Genomic DNA, 20,008 nt, shown 5'->3' with positions numbered 1-20,008 from the left:
TCCCCTTAAGTCGTCAATCTCTAAAGTTTACGTTCCTTTAATAGTAATCGACGCCGAGTAAGGTTAGATCGAACGGTTTGTATATGTTTAGAATATACTCGCAGGCAGTTTGTCTTTGTTGACTTTTTTTTCCTTACTGCGTTCGACGATATCGTCAGCTAGTGTTGCTGCTCGTGCCTCAGTCTTCTCTTTTCTTCCGTACGTACTAGAACGGTGTTTCCGTATTCATTCTCCATTTCGAGATTATGTTTCGATCGCCGGCCGAATATTTTAAGAGACAGTTTGATGGATATCGGCGCTCTTAATCGACCTATTTTTTCAAAGTTACACCGCGATATTTCGGTGACGCTGATTCTTAGCATCGACCAGGCCGAGGTTGAGGAAAATTGTGCGTCCTGCTAAAATGCTTTGGTTCACCTTTACGACAGATTTTTCTGGTAAGAACTTCTAATTTATATTAGTCTACTTGAATCCGTTCCAAATGCTAGAATAGATCGAAACGTAGACGGTATATTTGTTACATAAATATATATAGCACGGTGAACATTTCCATTTATACATATCGTTCTTCTAGTCAATAGCGTTTAATCTGCATATGCTAAGGTTTTTACTCTCATACAGTTACATAGGTGGCAATTTGAAAAATACTCACAATTATAATACGTATAATTTAACTAGCTTTCGAACGATGTAACGCGCGTAAAGCACTCCATGAATTTAAGGTCGAGTTTCACAATTGGAAAATACAAATTTGTATTTGGATTAGCTCTGATTATGCAAACGTATTTACAGTATCATTTAACGTATAAACATGGATGTTCGTGTCTGTACGTTTTTGAATGTATATATATATAATAATAATTTTTGTATTATTTATTATATTATATTACATATTCTGTTATATATAGTACTATACGTAGTAATAGTTTTCAAAGAAATTTGAACATTCATTCTTACATTCTCCGAACGTTCTAAACTCTTACAAATAATTTGTTGCAATATATTACGTAACAAATTACGTTCGAGCAAAAGCCCAACATCCGATACACGATACACGGTAAGGATGAAAAATTTTTCAACGGAGAAAGACATCACGGAAATGGAGAAAGACTCGATTGGTAGGCATTGATTTTCGAAAAGTAAACGGAGCAGAAGTATCGGTATTACCTTTGCCATTTGTTTGACCACGTCCTCGTTTTTTCCTCCGGCTTCTCCAGACCGAAAATGTCGGAGAATTATGAGCAAGTTATAGTTTTACGGGGGGGTCAACAATTTCGCTAGGAAGCCGCGAGTCAGAAGCTGGGTCTGGATCGGCAGGGGCTTTCGTATTCGGACCATTAGTCCAATACGGCAATTCGTCAAATCGGGAGAAATGTAGTATCAATAACGTCCCGCAGCTGCTGCCATCGAAGCATGCATTTTCCTGACGCGCAAATTGCGCGCGCACAAGTCCTCTCTTCGAACATACACGAGCGACAATTGTTTCCGATTTTCCCGATTCCCTCGTCCAACCCCCTTTCGCCTCCCCTTCGATTGTTTTTCCCTCGTCCCGATGTTTTTCCAGCTGTTTTGTCACCACGTAATCTGTGAACCGATTCTTCTATTGATACCGTCCCGATAAATCTTCGATCGGCTTTTTTCCATTCGGATTTCCCTCCGCCATTGTAACGTACTTTTAATGACGAACTCTTTAATGATTTCCCATGTACATCGCAGCGAGCATGCCTATTACGCGATATCGCGTAGTTGCCATCTGTACGAGATATTCTTCTGCAAATTAAAACATAGATCAAACTTCTATGTTCCTCTATGTCATCTGAAAAATCACGTCTGTGACGCGTTCACTTTTGCGATAATTTGTTTCTTTCAAATGCTCTGCTCTCGTCGCTGTACGTAGCCTGCTACGAACTGACCGACCTCGCCAGTCCTTTTTCTTTCTTATCACGCTATTATCTGTCCCTTTCTTTTTTTACACTCGCCGCTATTGCTTTATACTTTTCTATAAAAAGAAAAAATAAGAAGAAAAAAAAAGAAAGAAATGAAGGATTTATCCCGTTAACATTAACAGGAATTATTATTATCATTTTTGAAGTTGGATCGGAGCTCGGATACTGTATTTTTCATCGTTAGCACACGGCTAAACACGTGTCCAGTCGAACCACGTGTCACCGTTAATTTCCTGCGGTTTCCATTCTCGAAATCGTGCTTAACGGAAGTCTACGACCGATGTGTGATGTTTGCGGATAAATCCTCGTGGCCTGCCATTGCTGACCCTCTCTTGCAGGCTTTCTCTCTTTCACGTTCACGCTACCCCGTTGGTCCTCTTTCTTCGTTGCTCTTTCACCCGCTTCCTTCCACCTACCGGTATCCTCGCTAAATAATAAATACGAGAGGGTTCTCCGGGAATACCCCGAGGGTGCCATTAGCGGGGTACAGGCATCGGACCACCCTCTCGCACCCTTCGAAACCGTCCTCCGGCTTACACCCAAACCCCCCGCACAGCTTCTTCCACGACCCGAAACGCGAGTCTAATACACTTAGAGGAGAGACGCGGCCTCGCGTCTATGGGTGTAAGGGCGAGGGTCTTCCCGATCGCTTTATGGAGGCTGCTTCTTTTCTTTTCGTTTTCCTCGACTCGCTTGACGAACGAGCCTCGAATAGACGAATGTCTTAAAGTTTACGGAAAGACCGTGGGCTAGATTATATTTTCAATGCCATCCATCCGATTCGTTTGCATTTTTCCCTTCTTCCTTTCCTTTTTCTTCCTCTTCCATTTATTCCTTTCTCTCTGTTCTTCTCGCTTTATTCGCACCGATATCGGTTTTTGGTTTCTAGGGTTTGGTCGAAGAAGCCACGATTAATCTCACATCGAGCCAGCCTCGGCGAAGGAACGACCACGATGTCGAACAGAAAACTTTTAATCAGTGGACAGCACTTTCCTCTTTTTTCTCTCTCTCTTTCTCTCTATGTCTGTCTCTGTCTCTCTGTTTCTCTCTCTCTCTCTCTCTGGTCGATCTTTCCCCTGTGGAGCAGACCAGCTTCAGAATTCGATGCAAAGAAACATTGAAACGCTACGTCCACCTCCGGATATCTGTTCCAGGCTTCCTGTAGATCTAATAGGGCGAGCTGGACGCCTGGAAAACGTTGACCACTCGCTCTAGCCGGTCAAACGGTTAATCGAGGCCATTGCGACCAACAGCGGTTCTCAGCCCTTCCCCTCTCTTCATTTCGATTTACGAACTCCCGAACTCCTACCACTTTCCAAACTTTCGATCCTTCGTATAGATAGGTAGCGATCTATTTTCTCACTTGTCCTAATTAAGACAAGGTTCAACGAACACTAAGAAGAATTTCAATATCGAAGTAGAAAATTTCGCCTCGTCGAGTATCGCGTACTCGCGAAATATCACGTACTTGAAGATATTTCTTACTAATTCATATTCATATCTTTCGAACAACATCTACGTACATATTTATTTCGTTTATTAAATACTCCGACGAGTATTATATTTTGTATATTTTATACATACTTTTCACGCGCGTTCTATGCATCTTTATGCCTCTAGATCGATCAAAAAGATTCGCAGTCTATTTAGAAAAGAAAACTGCGATTGAAAAGTGGCGCGAAAATGAAAAATTGTACGCGGCTCGAAATTCATTTACGCTTCTATCTTTCCAGATGAGTTTTCGACTTTGGCTTGCTGATCTTTCGTCGCAGGCAGATGCGCTCGCATACAGAGGATCGAAGGACGCAACGCATCGGGAACATGCAGCCGGGGAAATGCGAGGCGGCACGAGGGGTAAGTATCAATAATTGAGCACCATGGGGGTGGCTCCGCTGGGCCATTTAGCGGTCGAACGAAGGGGATGGACCGCGGATACTCATGGTACGGGGATATCGGTGGATGTATCGCACGGCGAGGCCTGCTATCGACATGTCGACGATGCCAGGCCGGGGCTGTATATTCCACGATATAGGAAACTATCCTAGCCGCGATCATGATACGCGAAAATACCATCTGTCATTCGGGGGTGCGTGCCAGACCCCATCCCAACGACCAACCACCACCCACTTCTCTCTCTCTCTCTCTCTCTTTATTACGATTTTCACTCCGTACCTCTGCCTTCTCTTTCTTCCGTCGTTTTTTCCCTTGTTTCTTCCTTATTCTTAGCATTCTTTTAGCTTTCTTTCGATGCATGAAGATGACACGGCAAAGAATATCTTTCATAATGTATCGGTTTTTTAGGAGCGATATAAATAATTCAAGAGATAACGAGTTTTCTCATATACTGAAATTTTGAAATAGCCTTGCCTATTTCTATGAATTATATGCCAGTATAAACATTGGATTTTGTAAATTATAAAATTATTCTATATGAAAAGATTGGAAGTTTTGCGAGTGATAAGAGGTAGAAGACAAAATCTGATTACGAATACGCAAAGTCGAACAATGTTATCGGTAGAATTTCGTGTTATTCTATTCTCCAGAGAAATTTTTGTGGCTCGTGAGATTCTGCTTATATTTAGTTGAATTATGCGAGAAAGTTACGAGAATCGTACAAATTTTAAAGAATATTTATAAGCAGAAACTTATTTGTAGAAAATACCTCTTTGCGGGAGACTAAGGTTTTCTGGTTCGAAAAATTCGGAGGTTAATTTTGCCAAAAGCAATCTTGTTTAAACATTGTAAAAACGAAGGAACTGAAACGTACTATTTTCATGGGCTCGGTGATTCAACATACAAAAGCCTCAAGTTTGTTTAGTAGATAGCACGAGTACAATGTTACGAGTACTAAACGCCGAAAATGTTTCCTTAAATGACGTGACCGTAAAACCCAGTTAATCCAGGGACTCGGGACAATTCTGCATCTCGAAACAATTGGCGTAAACGACGCGTACGACGGGTATTGAAACTAGTTTCCACCGACGGTCCTGCTCTCGCGAATAATCGTGCTCCGTAGTCGAATTCATTTTCCAATTAAGAGGCTGCGATTTGCATTTGACTCCGGTCATCGATCGATCGTTGCCACTAAATCGAGGTCGTCGATGGGGATCGTCGTCGAAAAACGTGGTTAAGCGTGACTAACGATAGCTCCGACGTCGCCGTGCAATGCGTCGAACAATGTGTACTTATCGCAGCTACCGAACATCCCGAATGTTCACTTGAAACTGTGCCTCCATTTTTATGATTGTTCACCGTCGTTCTTCCATTCTTCGTCCGCGTGAAATTCTATCGGTCGCCTTTAAAAGCCAGCGAGCTCCGCATTAATACATCACGGTTCTCCTCGTCATTAAAAATTGTTCTGCACGTCGCATCGAACGTACCTGTTCCGATACTACGAAATCCACCGACTCTCTCTGCAGACGCGAGTCGCCAATTTGCCAATGATTTTAATTACACGTATCAATTGCACAAGGAGCAGCTTTCCGCTTCCGTTTTTGAACGTTGAGACTACCGAGACTGCCTTTGATATGTCACGCATAGTTGATTGGTACGAGAGTAACGCAGCGAAATAAATAAATATATCTAATACTACGTGTCTTTGTCTCGATACAGCAACATGTTAATATCGTTGAAAATACACGTACATTTTACTGAATTACAAAAATCGAACATTTCTGCAACGTTGTGGTATGTAAAGGTAACGCGTGTCTTCGCGCAATTTTACACGTTTCCCGTGGGCAAATTTCTGATTTTGTTCTGTACGCGAAACAAATAATCATAAATAATTTGACGCGCGTCGGATCCAAAGAGTTTCGCGCGTCTCGTGCAAGGGCAAGTGGTTCGGTCGAAGAGGGTGGAAGTCGATCGGTGAAATTTCTCTCGATGCGTCTACGCGTCTGGTGTCGTAGCTGTGCCTCTGCGTTTTAACCCCCATTAGTGACCCAAAGCGTCGGTACGACTGAGGGCCAGCACTCCGTTACACGAACAACTTAATGTTATGTAAAAATAGCTGGGGTTTCCGTGCGATCGCAGACACGCCGGTTCTCCGTGTATATTAATGCGGGTCGAAAGAAGAGCGAAAACGACGAGGAAAACGCACGCCAGACGAGATCCAGTCGAACCTCGAGCAGATGCTCACCGTTGGAATATCTAAATAAATCCGCGTGTCGGCCGCCCTTAAAATCCTTGAGTCGAATAAGTAATAACGTTCGCCAACCACGGGGTTAGATTCTCTCCCCTTTTCCGTATTCCACCTTGCCCTTGCCTGCATAAGCGAGCGCGTCCGATTTCGGGAATTTAATTGGCCCGGGGGAATTCCGCTGCGTGGACTTACTTTACGAGGAAACTTTCGAGATATTTCGTGCCCCGGGAGACGAGAGAATGCATACTTTTCTTCTTCTTTTCTATCGCGAGTTTCGGAGACGGGGGGAGAGAGAGAGAGAGAGAGAGAGAGAGAGAGAGAGAGAGAGAGAGAGAGAGAGAGAGAGAGAGAGAGAGAGAGAGAGAGAGAGAGAGAGAGAGAGAGAGAGAGAGAGAGAGAGAGAGAGAGAGAGAGAGAGAGAGAGAGAGAGAGAGAGAGAGAGAGAGAGAGAGAGAGAGAGAGAGAGAGAGAGAGAGAGAGAGAGAGAGAGAGAGAGAGAGAGAGAGAGAGAGAGAGAGAGAGAGAGAGAGAGAGAGAGAGAGAGAGAGAGAGAGAGAGAGAGAGAGAGAGAGAGAGAGAGAGAGAGAGAGAGAGAGAGAGAGAGAGAGAGAGAGAGAGAGAGAGAGAGAGAGAGAGAGAGAGAGAGAGAGAGAGAGAGAGAGAGAGAGAGAGAGAGAGAGAGAGAGAGAGAGAGAGAGAGAGAGAGAGAGAGAGAGAGAGAGAGAGAGAGAGAGAGAGAGAGAGAGAGAGAGAGAGAGAGAGAGAGAGAGAGAGAGAGAGAGAGAGAGAGGGAGAGAGAGAGAGAGAGAGAGAGAGAGAGAGAGAGAGAGAGAGTAGGTACGAGCAACCGCGATGAGATATACTCTTTTCATCCTTGGCAAGATTTAATCAGTTTTGCCGTCGGACTCGCGCTAGATCTAGCCGGATTATGAAATCGTTGAAACAGGTAACCAAGTTTCGTTATTCGCTTTTTTTCCGAATCATACGAAGTTCTGCAAGAGTTAGGAAAATGATCGAGGAACGTTGCTTGGGATTGTCGGACACGCGGTTATCAAAGTGTTTGAACTGTCTTACAATAGGATTTCAGTATCCCAATCTAGCCTGTGTTTCGATGGGTAGAAACCTTCGAGGCTTTAAGAAAATCGAACGGAGAGATTCTTTCATGTTCTACTGAAATTTGAGAAATTTTTTGACGATAGAGAAATACGATTTGCTTTGCAAATGGACGGTGTTAACTCGATCGTATTTCTTACGGAAGTATTTATTAAACGTACACAATTATTTTCTTGTATACGCTTTGTCTTTAATATCTTCTTTAATAAAAAAAAAACTTGTAAAGTAAATGTAAAGCGGTAAAAGTTAGGAAAGTAAAAAAAGTTAGTAAAGCAGTAAAATATCTGGCCTTAATCAAAATTTGTAGAAGCAGGAAATTGTAAGATTATGTCACAAGGGACGAAAATTGACTCTATAAATGTATCTTAAGTTAAGACGAAGCGTATTCTCACTCGCTTTTCAGCGTTAAGTTGAACATGAAATTCTAAAGACTTCGTTACCTATGAAAAAATACCTGAAATTCTACTAATTTAAATTTCTGTTGCATAAATGTAAACTGGAAGGAAGATCGCTTTAAGGTAAGATATGATGTTGTTGATTCAGAACGGGTTTATTGCTTGATTAATCGTATCTGTTCTTAGAGAGCAATTAGGTGATAGTAATCGCCGGCTTTAAGCAGTTTTCGTACATAGATTAACACGGGCGTTGTACGCGTGTGCAAACATACGAGAGGCCGTCGGGTTCATCGCAACGACAGGACGATTTACGAGGTTTCACAGGCTCGCCTGTCGGCCAGATAGAGCGAATGTGTCAATTACGATAAAGCTCATCGGCGATCGATGTATCTGATGAAATTATTTAGACGCCCGCTGTCAAGCAACGACGCGAACCTATCCCGGTTCGCCGCGATATTACGCAGCTGAGCACTATTGTGTCGCAAATACAATTACTCCACCTATAAATGTCCACTATTGTCGTCTAGTTATTGCTTTATTTATATACGCGTTCTATAATTAAATGAAACTGCTGAGAGGGCGAAAAGAACAAATATACAGCTAAGAATCTAGAGTGGCTGATAAAAATATTTCGACATTTACCGTAGTAAACGTTAGCAAAATTTGAGTATGGATATTACGTGCGCTGGATAAAACATTTTGTAATTTTACTAGCATCGTAATGAGACACAATCAAAAAAAAAAGAAACGAGTCATAATCGTATTGATAAAACTTGAAATCAATGTGAAGGTATATACAAAAGTTAGAAAATATTTACTATAAATACGTATTTAGGAAAAAATTAGTATACTTTAGCGAGCAACCGTACATATAAAAATACGTATATCATTTTGCAATGTTACGTATCAGTTGGGAAATATATAAATAGACTATATGTAGTCATATATTTTCTCCCATAGTTTATCAATGTACACACGTGGAAGGATAATTATAGAACGTGATAGTTGTTATTAATAAAATTTATTCTAAATATGATATCGTACAAGTGTAAAATTAAATACTATGTCGTGCACGTTATTATTGCATTTGCGATGAGTTAGCGTAATGTTTGATCTTCTATCTTCTTTGACTAATCGTTTCTCTTAGCGCTGTGTCATCTTCGTATCTTCGTCAAATGAAAAGAAAACTTTTTCGAGGAACTTCCTTACGGAACTTTATTATAGTATTGCGAAAGAACTTGGCAAATTTACCATATAATTGCATAATCTCTTGTAGTGCATCTTCCTTGTCGTTTGTTCTTCGAACTCCGAGTTCTTCTTTAACGTCCGTCTCTTTAACGTTTCACTTTATCTTGCAATTTATCGCTGCTAGTTCATTCTTAGTGAACTTGTCAACTTCTTCGGCTTCTCGCAACTTTCTCTTCCACCTTCACTTTTTACCTCTCGCTTTCTCCTCTCGCTCATTATCCGCATAAACATTTATCTTCTCTTCGAGCATCCTCAGCTTGTCCTCGTTTGATAAATTACAGCTGTTTGGATTATTCGTCGTGTAATCCTTAACACTGCAATTTTTCCTTTCCGTCTTATCCACGTCGTTTATTTTCTTATCGATCTCGGTCAATTTTTCGTACAGCTCTTTGTCTTTCGATGATTTCCTCATATCTTCACCGAAAGCAACTTCTTCCAGTTGTTGTTCGTTTTTCATTTTCCAAGCTTGTCGCTTATTGAGCAACAATATTTCATCTTCTAGTTGATCCTTGCCTGTTATCGGTTCTTCTTCTTCCATCAAGCCTGAGACAAAGATGCGTGTAATAAATGCAACAAAATACATTGACAAATACAATTTTCGAAATGACGATTAAAGGATCGTCGTTTCAATCGGTTCTGTCGCACCAACCGAGCAAATCAGAGCAAAGAAATCTTACACGTTGTATTAGATATTTTACTCATACGTTGACTTTTAATCTTGTTCGTCCCTTAATCCTTTAATTTTTGAACTTTGTACGTGTAAATTTCACAAGAAGAGGATTTTTAATGTTTTGAGAAAATCTTTTCTATAAAATCGATCCTCTAATAGTTCTCAATAGTATACTAATATATTTTATTAAAATGTAGATTGTATAATACCCGATAATCGAGATGATTTTACGGATTCATGAATTCTATCAATCTTTGCAAGGTTACCTTTGTCTTCTTCGATAGAATCCTTTCGTTCTCGAAACTGGACGTTAGCAAGAGATTTTGATGTATCTCCTTCAATTTTAATACTCCCTTTCTGATCTTCTATGTTATATTTTTTCAAATCGTTTGTCGTCTTTTCTTTCCAAGATCGAGCACTGTACTTATGTAAAAATAAAATCAGAATAATACAAGTTATTTAACGTTTTGCTAACTATTGTACCGCGGATGTTTACGCAATTATGGTAAGTTTCATTCTTTCGACGTTGTACCTCGTTTCGTTCCTTTTTACTTTTAGCGTGCAAAATAAATGGAAATTTAATTCAAGAGAAACATATTAATTCCGGAAGTAAAAATATCTATAGCCAAATTACCAACAGATTTCAGTTTAATCTATCGAATATAAATTAATCGCGATATTGAACGCGATACTAATGACAAAAGGTTGAAAACGCAAAACTGCGCAGCGTGTCTCTCACGAATAAATCTCCATTTCATTTCTCTAATTACTCTCGTAAAACTATAGAATTGCACGTGATCATCCACAATTTACCAATTACGTCTTATCGATGTGACACATACTTCTTATCATCCTTGTCTTTGAGCTTTTCCTCTTTCTTAACCACTCGTATACCGTCCGTATTCGATTCCACGTTCACCATATCCATAGAGTCGTAAATTAAAGGTTCCTCGTATCCTGAATCGAAAGAATCCCAAAAGGCTTTGCCCAGATATTCACGTTTTTGACGCAGAGCTGCAGCTTTATGCATAGTATCCTTATGTCGCGACTGATCAATAGTACTTGCACCTTTGCGATGCCTACCGTGCTTCCTTTTCCGGTTTTTACGTTTTCTTGGCATTTTATTATGCTTTGTATGTTTATGCAGGCTCCTGGTTAGTCTTTTCCCTTTATGAGCACCGTCAATTCTGTCTAAAGCGTACAAAGGCTGTTTATAGATAGAAATAATCGACGTTGAATCGTATAATCGTCGCAAAGTTACGGGATTTACTTTCTTGAAAAAGTTGTTCGTTCGTGAGCAAGTTTGTGTTGCTCAGTTTCAAGAGGTTCGGCGCGTTCATTAAAGGCGAAAAACTATCTGGTCTCGTCGAATAACTTGCATTACTCGCGTTACTCATTCCTACTTGATACTGAGGAATGCTTTTCCCACCTTTCCCTTCTGCTATTCCATTTGCAGATTTCCCGTTTTTTTCAGCTTCCTCTTTCACTTCAATATATTCCAGCATCAAATCTAGCTGCTTCGCCTGAAATAATGGACAAACTAGCCATATAACGGTGAAAATTTCGAGTTGATAATTCCAACGTGTAAAAAGACTTTCAATCATAAAAAAACATTTTTTCCCGTAAAATCGAAACGAGACATCGCGAGTATCAACGACCACTTCTTCCATATTTCTCTGAGATCTAAATAATTTCTTAAAGATAACAAACTCGACTTCGTCGAAAAAGGTGTGGTAGGTTTAAGAATAGCGTAGAGTAGCGAGTCTCAGTCTTGAGACGATTCGATGCTATATTTCGAGCCTGTGCTCCCCAGAGTTAAGAATCTAACCAGATACTCCTGAATTGATTTAATTTTCGCCTTATCGTCTTCTGCCAGACCGCTATACTCCTTTATCAGACTTTTTATCAATCGAATCTTTGCGTACAATTCGCTAATCTCAGCTTCGAGTTGCTCGTTTGGGAAACTTTGAAAGAGGAACTTGTCCCGTGGAAAATGATCTTTATCTTGCTCGTGTATCAACGGTAACGCTGGTGGCTGAAACGAAGTTCGATCGAGAATGTTGGATGTAAACGAGCGTTTGACATGAATTATTTAACTTGTAAAGTCAGATCCGAATAGAATACGCGTTACTTGTTCTAATAAATTTGTTTGCGGATTCACTTCTAACATCCAGTCCAAGAAATCGAGCAAATCGGATGGCAGAGAAATGCAAGTCTTTCTCTGAACCTCGTCGAAGATCAGTCGATTAAGAAGCAGCATGATCTTATTCAACAACTCTTGCGTATGTTTGATCTGTCAGAGTAAAACGCATAAAGCGTTTGCAAGGTGTTAAAGGGAATTACTACAAGAATATTAGGAATCTACCTCGTCGTCATCGTTGGTCTGACGATGCGATTTGTCAGCTGCCATGGTGTCTCTAGTTTTGTGTTTATGATAAAGACCTGGACCTAACGATACCTTCAGGTCCTCGTTCTTTTGTATCTGACGATTTCATAGAAATATAATAAGTAGACTGCGCGTGTCTATTGTAATAGAAAATATTGAATACCTGGTCGAAAATTTGTTCCACGATCTTTGCAGCGAGTTCACCGTGAAGAGCCGAATCCATTTGAGATTCGTCTTCCACGTTATCAGCTACCAAAAGCGTGGAGAATTTTTTCCTCTGGATATCGTTGTCCAAATTCATCGTCTAAGATATTATCGACGAGCCTTCTTTTAAATTAAATTACACGCTATGTCTTGTTATATCGTTCGTATTTTTTAAAAAATCTCACTCGATTACTTACATCTTCTTCTTTAATTCTATCGTGATGTTCCTCTCTTTCGTTATGAGCTTTCTCTTCGTCCTGTGTAACTTTGCTCTTTTTAATGTTAGTATGACGGTTTCCATTCTTCGACGTACCTTTTTTATGTTTTTTACCACGTTTTCTTGTTGTCATCTTTTTGTTCTTGCGATGTCTTCGTTCTCTGCGATTCTTATCCGACTTAGCGGCATGATCTTCCTTTTTCCTTTTTTTTAACGCTTTCCCATAACTCTTCTTCTTAACGGCATGTTCTTTTCTTTTTGAATCTGCGTTTCTAACAATGCCGCCGTAATCGTCCTCGTCATAGTCCAGATAGTCATACTCTTCGACATCCTTCGAGTTAAATAGCTCCTGATTCTCATCATCTGTGTCATCGTACGCGTTTAATAGCTGAAAATTGTCGCTCGTCTTTTCTTTGTCGCTCGAATACAGATCATAGTCGTCCATTCTCTCGGAATCGCGATTACGTCGATCCTCGTCATCGTCATACGTATCATAAAGAGTGCCAACTTCCCTTTTCGTTCTTCTATCATCTTGAAATAATTGTTGAATATCTAAAGGCGGATGGCTAACGAGGGCAACCTTGGTGGAATCTTCAGTCTTTAACGTCGTTCCATTTTCAATCGGAGCCCTATCGATGAAACCATTAACCGGACTCTTTTCATATTTCGTTGTACTAGATTCAATATATGCAAGCGTGTTCGAATCGACGGTTTTCAAGCTTCTGCTGAGTCTGACCCTTATGTCTTTGTCGAAATCGTCGATCCATTCCAGGGGCTCGACAAAAGATTCATGCAGGTCCTTAGAGCTAACGATCGTCTGTTTCACGCGATCTATATTTTGGACGTGTTCCCATCCACGTGGAACCTGTGATTCCAGATATTTACGGTTCTCGTAAGGAGAACGCGAATCTGTGTCAATATATTGCTTCTGGCCCGTTAATGACCAGCTCACGGCATCTTTCCCTTTGGCCCCGCCGTTTCTCACTCCGCTCACCTGTGATTCAAGGTTTATAGAGCGAAAGAAAGTAAGTCGGGCCAATAATTTATTGGAAATGCTTAGATTTTACTCGTTTTTTACCTTTTGTGTTTGCCATTCACCGGTCGTTCCGATAGCGCTAGGTCCTCGTAATTTTTCCCCGGTGCTGTTACTTTGCTCCGACCCGCCTTTAAACATATCGTCTGTGCTTTTAAGAGCAAAATAATTACTGCGGGAAACGTTCGCGGCGTGGCTTTCGTGCCGGCCAGATGATACGACTGGGTACGTTCTTTCGCCAATTTCGGATTTCCCTGATCCAGTGTAAACGAGCAAAAGAGGCGATAAGTTGGGGCTGGAAACTGAACGGCAAAATCGAACATAATCGACGTGAGTCGCGCCGATTCCATGCGATGAAATTTGATTCAGCAACGTTTACCGAATGTTTTAGTTGAATCATCGTGAACTTGCGGAGGCTCGACTTGATCTTTAAACGGTTCGCCCGCTACTCTATCGATGGGATCTACTTTGTCGTAAGATTCCTGATACGTCCTCTGATCTCCCTTTATTCGAGGTTTTACTTTTGTCTCGTCCTCGTTCCAGTCGTATATTTTTTTTAACTCTTCGTACAGTGGTTCCACGTTGTCAGGCGCTATTTCTTTTCTAGCGGACACGAGAGTAAAATATTTATAACGGAGAATACTGTACAGAACGAATGCTGTAACGAAGCGTTCAGACGACTAAAATCAAAGCTAAACGATACCGAGACGAAGAAATTTCTAGGGCCAATTAGGATAGCATACTTTTCATCCAGATATTGGATATCATCGCAGAAGTCGTCGATTGCCCCGGGATCCGAATTTGTATCCACTTTGAGAATATACTTTGCCGGATTTAGCATCATCTCGTTATTCGTGTCAGCGTCTAAAAACTTGTCTTCGTTTCCCTCCACCGGTTCGTTTAACCTATCCACATACTAAGTTCACTACTTGAGCTTAAAAGTTTCTCGCGCAGCTATACACCAATATCACGATCACGCAGGTCAGTGTCATTTATTTGATAGATTGTACTATTTTTCGTTCGAGAATTTACCGCTGACCTCTCGCGACTAATGCTGTTCGCGTTGTCTTCACCTTGATCCCAGTCGTTGGTTGCTGGAGGATCCTCCCTGTTTCCCAAATTTAGCTTTCGTCGATGTCGTCGCCGCTGATTTCTTCGTTACGTTCCTTTCTATTCCAGCCGGATTAAGGAATTGCTGTACCGGCACCCTGTTCCCCGATTTTTCCTTCTGTTTTATCTCCTTCCGTATCGCCTCGTCTTGCTCGTTCTTGATTTCCGTCATAGGTGGTTTACATCTTTCGCTGTTCTCCCCGTCTACGACTACGATATGACGAAAAGAGGCATGAGCTCTCGCGTGATTCGTCTGCGACTATGGCTACAGCGAATGCGTGCTCTGTGACGAATAAAACGTCTGAAATGTATGTAGGTAAACGCTACGTAAAAATCTGTTATTAGATACTCAGCTTGCATCTCTTTGTATTGATAAAAATACAACAAATATATTATACAAAAGAGATATCTGTGAGATTTACATATATTTGATATTAAAATCGTATAAAGAGAGTGCAGTTTGCTATATAAAACTCCTGACAACATATTCAATTTAAAAATTTTCCCTCCGTGAACATGAAAAGTTCGATTTACTATATTCTCCTGTGGTTTAATTGCTGCGACATATTCGTCAAAACACGCATTCACCTTAACTCATAGCCTAACCCGGTGATATCGAATCGATGATTTGAGTGGATTATTGGAAATCTGGCGAAACTTTACTACATAAGATTTTAGCAGTTTTGTCGTTAGTTTTTCGATGGGGAAGTGCACGCGTGATTACCAGGTCCCGCGTCGGATTCGATGGCGCTCTTGTCTTGATAATTGTTTTTACTTCGCTGTTGCTCGCTTGTCGGTGACAACGATTCGTGATCCTGTTGCTCGAGGTTGCTATCGTAATCGTAGTATTCGATTACACTTGGATTACGTCTTTTTCTCTGGCGAGGTTTTTTCTTTTTGTCGATTTTCTCTTTAATCAACAGATTCACTTTATCTTTCTTTTTGTCGCTGTACGCGGCTCGTTCTTTCCTTCGTGTTGCTGCATCGTTTTTCTCTGAAAATAATCCACAAACGTTTAATTCCTGTTTTTCTTTCTCTAGTATCAATTTCCTTTTCGTTTAAACAGCGTTTACGTTAGATACTTCTCGGTCGACCGAGTCGATCCACGTTCAATGATTTGGCTCGTTACAGGAGGTTGTACAAATATTACGGAAAAATCGTAATCAAATTAACGTACGTGTTATTTTGTCGTATAAATAGATTTTAAAGAAGTTCATAGTTCATCAATTTTTTCAAACTTTTTGAAACTTGACAATTATAGAAACTAAGCGAAAAAATAAATATACGTAACGACAAAAGTACGAAATAAAAGCTCGACGACAATTTTACCTGCAGCAGCCTGATGTTGATTTTCCTCTTCCTCTTTGTCGCTGTAATTCACATCGGCATCTTCGACGTCGTCGTTAGAGTACTCCATATACTGCAATATTCGTCTCTGACCATATTTATCATTCATTATCCTATCATCCATTCCATTGGTCATTATGAATATTTCTCTATATTTCTTATTTCTTCCTTCTTTATTCTCTCCGTTCGGCTCTGCCTCCTTATTAGATCCCTGAACGGAGTCTCCCTTCTCTTTATTATCGTTAAACCGCCCCTCTGCGTTCGTAAATTTATCCTTTCCGCCTAGGTCATTACATTTCTCAGCTGCACCGTGATCGACGTTCATAGCCATCTGATTACGAGCTGCCTCTCCGAACCAGTTTCGAGTTCCTTCTTCATTGACGCCGCTTTGTTCAGATCCTTTGTCGAGGTCTGCAGAGTTCTCAAGTCGTTTCTCATCCACGTTCCTTTCTTTCATCGTGTTCGTAGACGCGGGCGTGTCTTCGTATGGCACTTCCTTAAGTTTATTCTTCCGAAAATCAAGCACCACGCTACCAACCGGAACTTCGTCGTTTCTCGGCTCTGCATCTCGTTTATTCGCACCTTCGACAGGCTTATCGACCTGTGATTCGTGTAACTTCATGTTGTAAAGCATCGAAACTGATTTTCCACCTGCCTGCTCGTTCTCCACGATCGTCTTCTTCTTCACGTCAACTATATTCAACACAAACGGCGATTGACCACCGTTCGGTAATTTTTTATCGCCATCCGCGTTACTGAACTCGATCAGATTCTTGTTTTCTGACTTGACCAGGATATTAATATTTCCTGAATCTTTGGCAGACCTCTTCACCTGCGGAGACAATTCTTCGTGCTCGTCGTCGGTTTCTTCGACTTCTTTTCTTCGTTCGTTGTTTTCGCGCAAATGCCTCTGAGGTTCAAAGACTTTGATCACCTGTTCTCCCTTGCTCGAGCCGACATTTTCTTGATTCGAGGTTTCGGTAGACGAAGCAGCCTGCAGTTCATTCGACGTGGATTCGAAGGTTTGCAAAGAATTTCCCTCGGGACTTTCACCCTTTTCTTTGTTCTTCATCAACTTGTTTTCCATCGCGTTCTGATTTTCCCGCGATAGATCCGATTGTTCGCAATTTCCGCCTGTTTCCGTGTTTTTACTCTCATCCGTGGCCGCCTTTGAGACGTCGGAAGCCGCGGTATCTGCCGGATTATTCGTTAATTCGCTCTCACGTTCGAAAGCGTTCCTTGCTTGCAAATCATTCGACAAAGATTCTATTTTACCGGAAGCATCCGCGACGCCGCAGCCAGATGTCTTTGATATTTTTATGGAATTTTTCTCATCAGCTGCCGACTTGTTTCCATCCTGAGCTTCGTTTAAATGACGTTTCTCATCTGACGGCGTTCCTTTGCTACGTCTTTTACGGTCATGAAGCTCTTTTAGCGTGTCCTCTTCAAGGTACGGGTCCCCAAACCCCGCTCTATGAAAGAGTTTCGGGTTACCATCGTCGTTATTAACTCCAGTCCTCTTCGTTCTCCACACTTTCAGATGAGCATTCTTCTCATCAAGATCCTCGGTGCTTGGCTCACGCTTTTTTAAATTCAACCTTTCTGCTCCTAGACTTTCCCACCAGCCGAAGTTTCCTGAAAAGATGCAACATTTCAAGCTAACTTTCTTTTTACCTGCTTCTCAAGCACGTGTTTATTAAATTAAAACGCGTTTTTATACTTTCGTCGTCGTTTTCACTTTTTTGGTAGTTGTTTCTTCCACCAGCAGTTCGCTTCTTCTGTTCCTGCTTGTTGCTCTGCTTTTCTTTAACACTCCAAGTATCCAAATTTTTGGAATTCTCGCGCTGTTTTTTGTCAGTTTCGTTCAGGCTTTTTTTCAGTTCTAATATCGTTTCTCTGAGAGATTCCAGCGACGTCGCCTCGTTCTCCTTCGTTTCGGCTCGTTGATTTCTCACGATCAACGCGCTACCCGCCTCTGTGCTTGCTTCTTTGTCACCGTCCAAAGAATCTATTCAATTTTTTATCGTTTCAGGTGTTTGAAGTCAAAATCGTTAGTAGATTATCCTGAAAATTGTCCTAGCTTCTGCCGTCTGTCATTTTAATCAGTTGGCTATTTTTCGTCACGAAGAAATGACAATGTTTTGTACTATGACGAGCTCTGTCAGTAATAAAATTAAAAAACAAAACCAGTATACTCGTCATCGCTTACTTTTTGCGACACATTTTAGGTACACACTTTTCAAAGAGATTACAACTTAAAGTAACACATTTTCGTTTAAAACAGTGACTGGTTGACTTTTAGCAGATGAGCAAATTTTAAATAAAAACGTTACAACTCTACATTCAAATTCACATTCGCGTTCTCTCGGCTTGAACGTCTTAAACCCGTGGAACCTTTCAGGATAACCAAATACATGGAAATTAGATCGTACTAAGTCTGTTTCTTTGACTGGCGTCGTAATCGTGGATCCATCGATCCTCAAATTTATCCTTTTCGTTTCCGGAGTTTTTGTACGAGTTCAGCCAGTCGCTCAGAGAACAAAGATCCTTCGTCTTGGACCAATTTTTCCGAATCTGATTGTCTATCGTTTCTTTGTCATAGGCGGGAGAAAGGTGAACCTCTTTTCTTTTCTTTCTACAAGAATCGTGCAGATGCTTCTAATACAGGACCGTTCATATTCACGAGGAGACCCCAGTGACTGATACACACCGATTTTCACGAAACTTCGCGCAAACGTTCGTCTTTTATTTTAAGGGAGAAATCAACCCTTTTATCCGATCTATTTAGCGGGTTCTTCTATGTAAACGCTTATAAATCGACAAAAGATACCAGAAGTGGTCGAAATAAAAATTGCTCTGTGTCTCGAGGTCTACGAGTCTGCGAGAAAATTTCGTCGAAGAAATCAGCTTCTTAAGAAAATTACTTAAGAAAGTGATATTTTCAAAAAATTGTTCATTCGGATTTGTAACTCTCAAGACATGGCATGATTTTTATCATTCACCGGGTTCTCCTTGTTAGAATATTTTAATAACAAAAATACAATACCCCTTTTCGTACGCATCCACGTCATCGAAATCGACGTTCCTCTTGAACGTCATGTCATTGCCAAAGCGCAATCTCTGGGAAAATTCTAGAGGATTTTCATCTCTGTACGTATTTCTATTCAACTGCCGTGTAGTTTCGTAGCTCTCGCTAGAGCCTCTTTTCTCGCGTAACTTATTAACATTTCGACTGTTCCTTCACAGACGTTTAATTCATTATTCGTGAGGTATTAAATATCGATTAGTGATTTTCATTAGTCACAACTCACTTCCTCCAATCCTTCTCGCGATCAACATCACGCAGTGCTTGATCTATCCACTTTAAATCGGTTTGAGCCTTCAGAACATCTTGTAGGAACTTATTTAATGCTGGACTGTTCTCGTCTATGGATTTAGCCGACTCTTCGTCTCGCTGACCCTTGCTAGATTTCGCCTGCGAGATCGATTATAGTATAGGAAAAATCTGCATAAGAGTAGACCAGGATCGATTCTTATTTTTTATTCTATTAAGATAGCGCAGTGTCGAAGCGTCGACAGAAATTTGTCACAAGATACTGTTCTTATTTTCGGCTATTTACCAATGTTTTTCAAAACATACGATACAAAAGCGAGGAAAAACCGTATACGGTAAAACCTACACAAGCTGAACTCCATTATAAGTAAACTACTCGTTCTGCGATAGCAAACGAAAGAAAGAAAGAAGAATTGTCGATAAAAAGGGAACAAGCAAATAAACTTGAAAAAGAATGATAGTGCATGAACGTAGGCGTGAGCTTGTTGAATTGGCCCCGTGTTCCTAGCAGTATTTCTATCATACCATTATCCCGACTATACCACCGTTAAGAGCTAGTGCGTTAAGCTTTATTTAACGTCGACGAAAGCGACGTTCTACGTTCTACCCGCTGTGGTCTCTCGCGGTAGCGTGTCTTGTCGCTGACAATTCTCCTCCTATAATAATACCGGGTGCTCTTTCCGTTACGCATCGTACGACTCTCGTCCTTTTGCCAGCGCGTGCGAGACGCAGCCAAGACAATGGGATTCTACGTGGAGAAACGTGCGCGGGGCCGCGGATACGGGCACGGTGTTATTAAAAATTCACTCCCTCTAGCGGCTGAAGTGGCCTCTGGCAATCTGCATCTCATTCCCGGCGGGGCCC

At 41.1% G+C, this 20,008-nt stretch overlaps 3 protein-coding genes and 1 pseudogene across 3 annotated transcripts in view; all 4 read right to left on the bottom strand.

Annotated features, from left to right (window-relative positions):
• Positions 1-9,024: 9,024 nt before the first annotated feature.
• Positions 9,025-10,633, bottom strand: LOC117152459. Its single transcript, XM_033324332.1, has 3 exons — positions 10,356-10,633; positions 9,780-9,931; positions 9,025-9,386 (listed from the first exon to the last, which is right to left on the bottom strand). The coding sequence occupies exons 1-3, from the start codon at positions 10,631-10,633 to the stop codon at positions 9,025-9,027; spliced, it is 792 nt and encodes a 263-aa protein (XP_033180223.1).
• A 59-nt stretch (positions 10,634-10,692) lies between these two features.
• LOC117152458 lies at positions 10,693-12,200 on the bottom strand (annotated as a pseudogene).
• Positions 12,201-12,358: 158 nt separating this feature from the next.
• Positions 12,359-14,828, bottom strand: LOC100747185 (chromatin-remodeling ATPase INO80-like). Its single transcript, XM_033324349.1, is given in 6 exon segments — positions 12,359-12,530; positions 12,532-13,314; positions 13,399-13,655; positions 13,733-13,956; positions 14,097-14,258; positions 14,427-14,828. Coding segments are annotated over 6 exon segments (1,716 nt in total). The 5' UTR covers positions 14,636-14,828; the 3' UTR covers positions 12,359-12,449.
• Positions 14,829-14,903: 75 nt separating this feature from the next.
• Positions 14,904-20,008, bottom strand: part of LOC105680223 (glutamic acid-rich protein-like) — a 9,549-nt gene continuing 4,444 nt past the window's right edge. Inside the window, exons 2-7 of the mRNA XM_033324331.1 lie at positions 19,122-19,285; positions 18,857-19,048; positions 18,243-18,445; positions 17,531-17,818; positions 15,793-17,445; positions 14,904-15,457 (exon numbers count right to left, since the gene is read on the bottom strand). Coding sequence (XP_033180222.1) covers positions 15,153-15,457; positions 15,793-17,445; positions 17,531-17,818; positions 18,243-18,445; positions 18,857-19,048; positions 19,122-19,285 — 2,805 coding nt within the window. The 3' untranslated portion in view covers positions 14,904-15,152. The remainder of the gene's footprint in view (positions 15,458-15,792; positions 17,446-17,530; positions 17,819-18,242; positions 18,446-18,856; positions 19,049-19,121; positions 19,286-20,008) is intronic.

This window comes from Bombus impatiens, unplaced genomic scaffold, assembly GCF_000188095.3.
Source record: "Bombus impatiens unplaced genomic scaffold, BIMP_2.2 scf_2222, whole genome shotgun sequence".
Taxonomy (NCBI): Eukaryota; Metazoa; Arthropoda; class Insecta; order Hymenoptera; family Apidae; genus Bombus; species Bombus impatiens.
The sequence above is the reverse complement of the archived record's forward strand: the minus strand, read 5'-3'. Positions and strand labels throughout refer to the sequence as shown.

Excerpts from the sequence above, each read along its gene's own strand:
- LOC117152459 (XM_033324332.1), bottom strand. The coding sequence starts at position 10,633 with ATGCCAAGAAAACGTAAAAACCGGAAAAGGAAGCACGGTAGGCATCGC. Across the intron at positions 9,932-10,355 it reads AAAGACAAGGATGATAAGAA|TGCTCGATCTTGGAAAGAAA; the intron begins GTATGTGTCACA and ends ACATAAGTACAG. Across the intron at positions 9,387-9,779 it reads TTCTATCGAAGAAGACAAAG|GCTTGATGGAAGAAGAAGAA; the intron begins GTAACCTTGCAA and ends TCTTTGTCTCAG.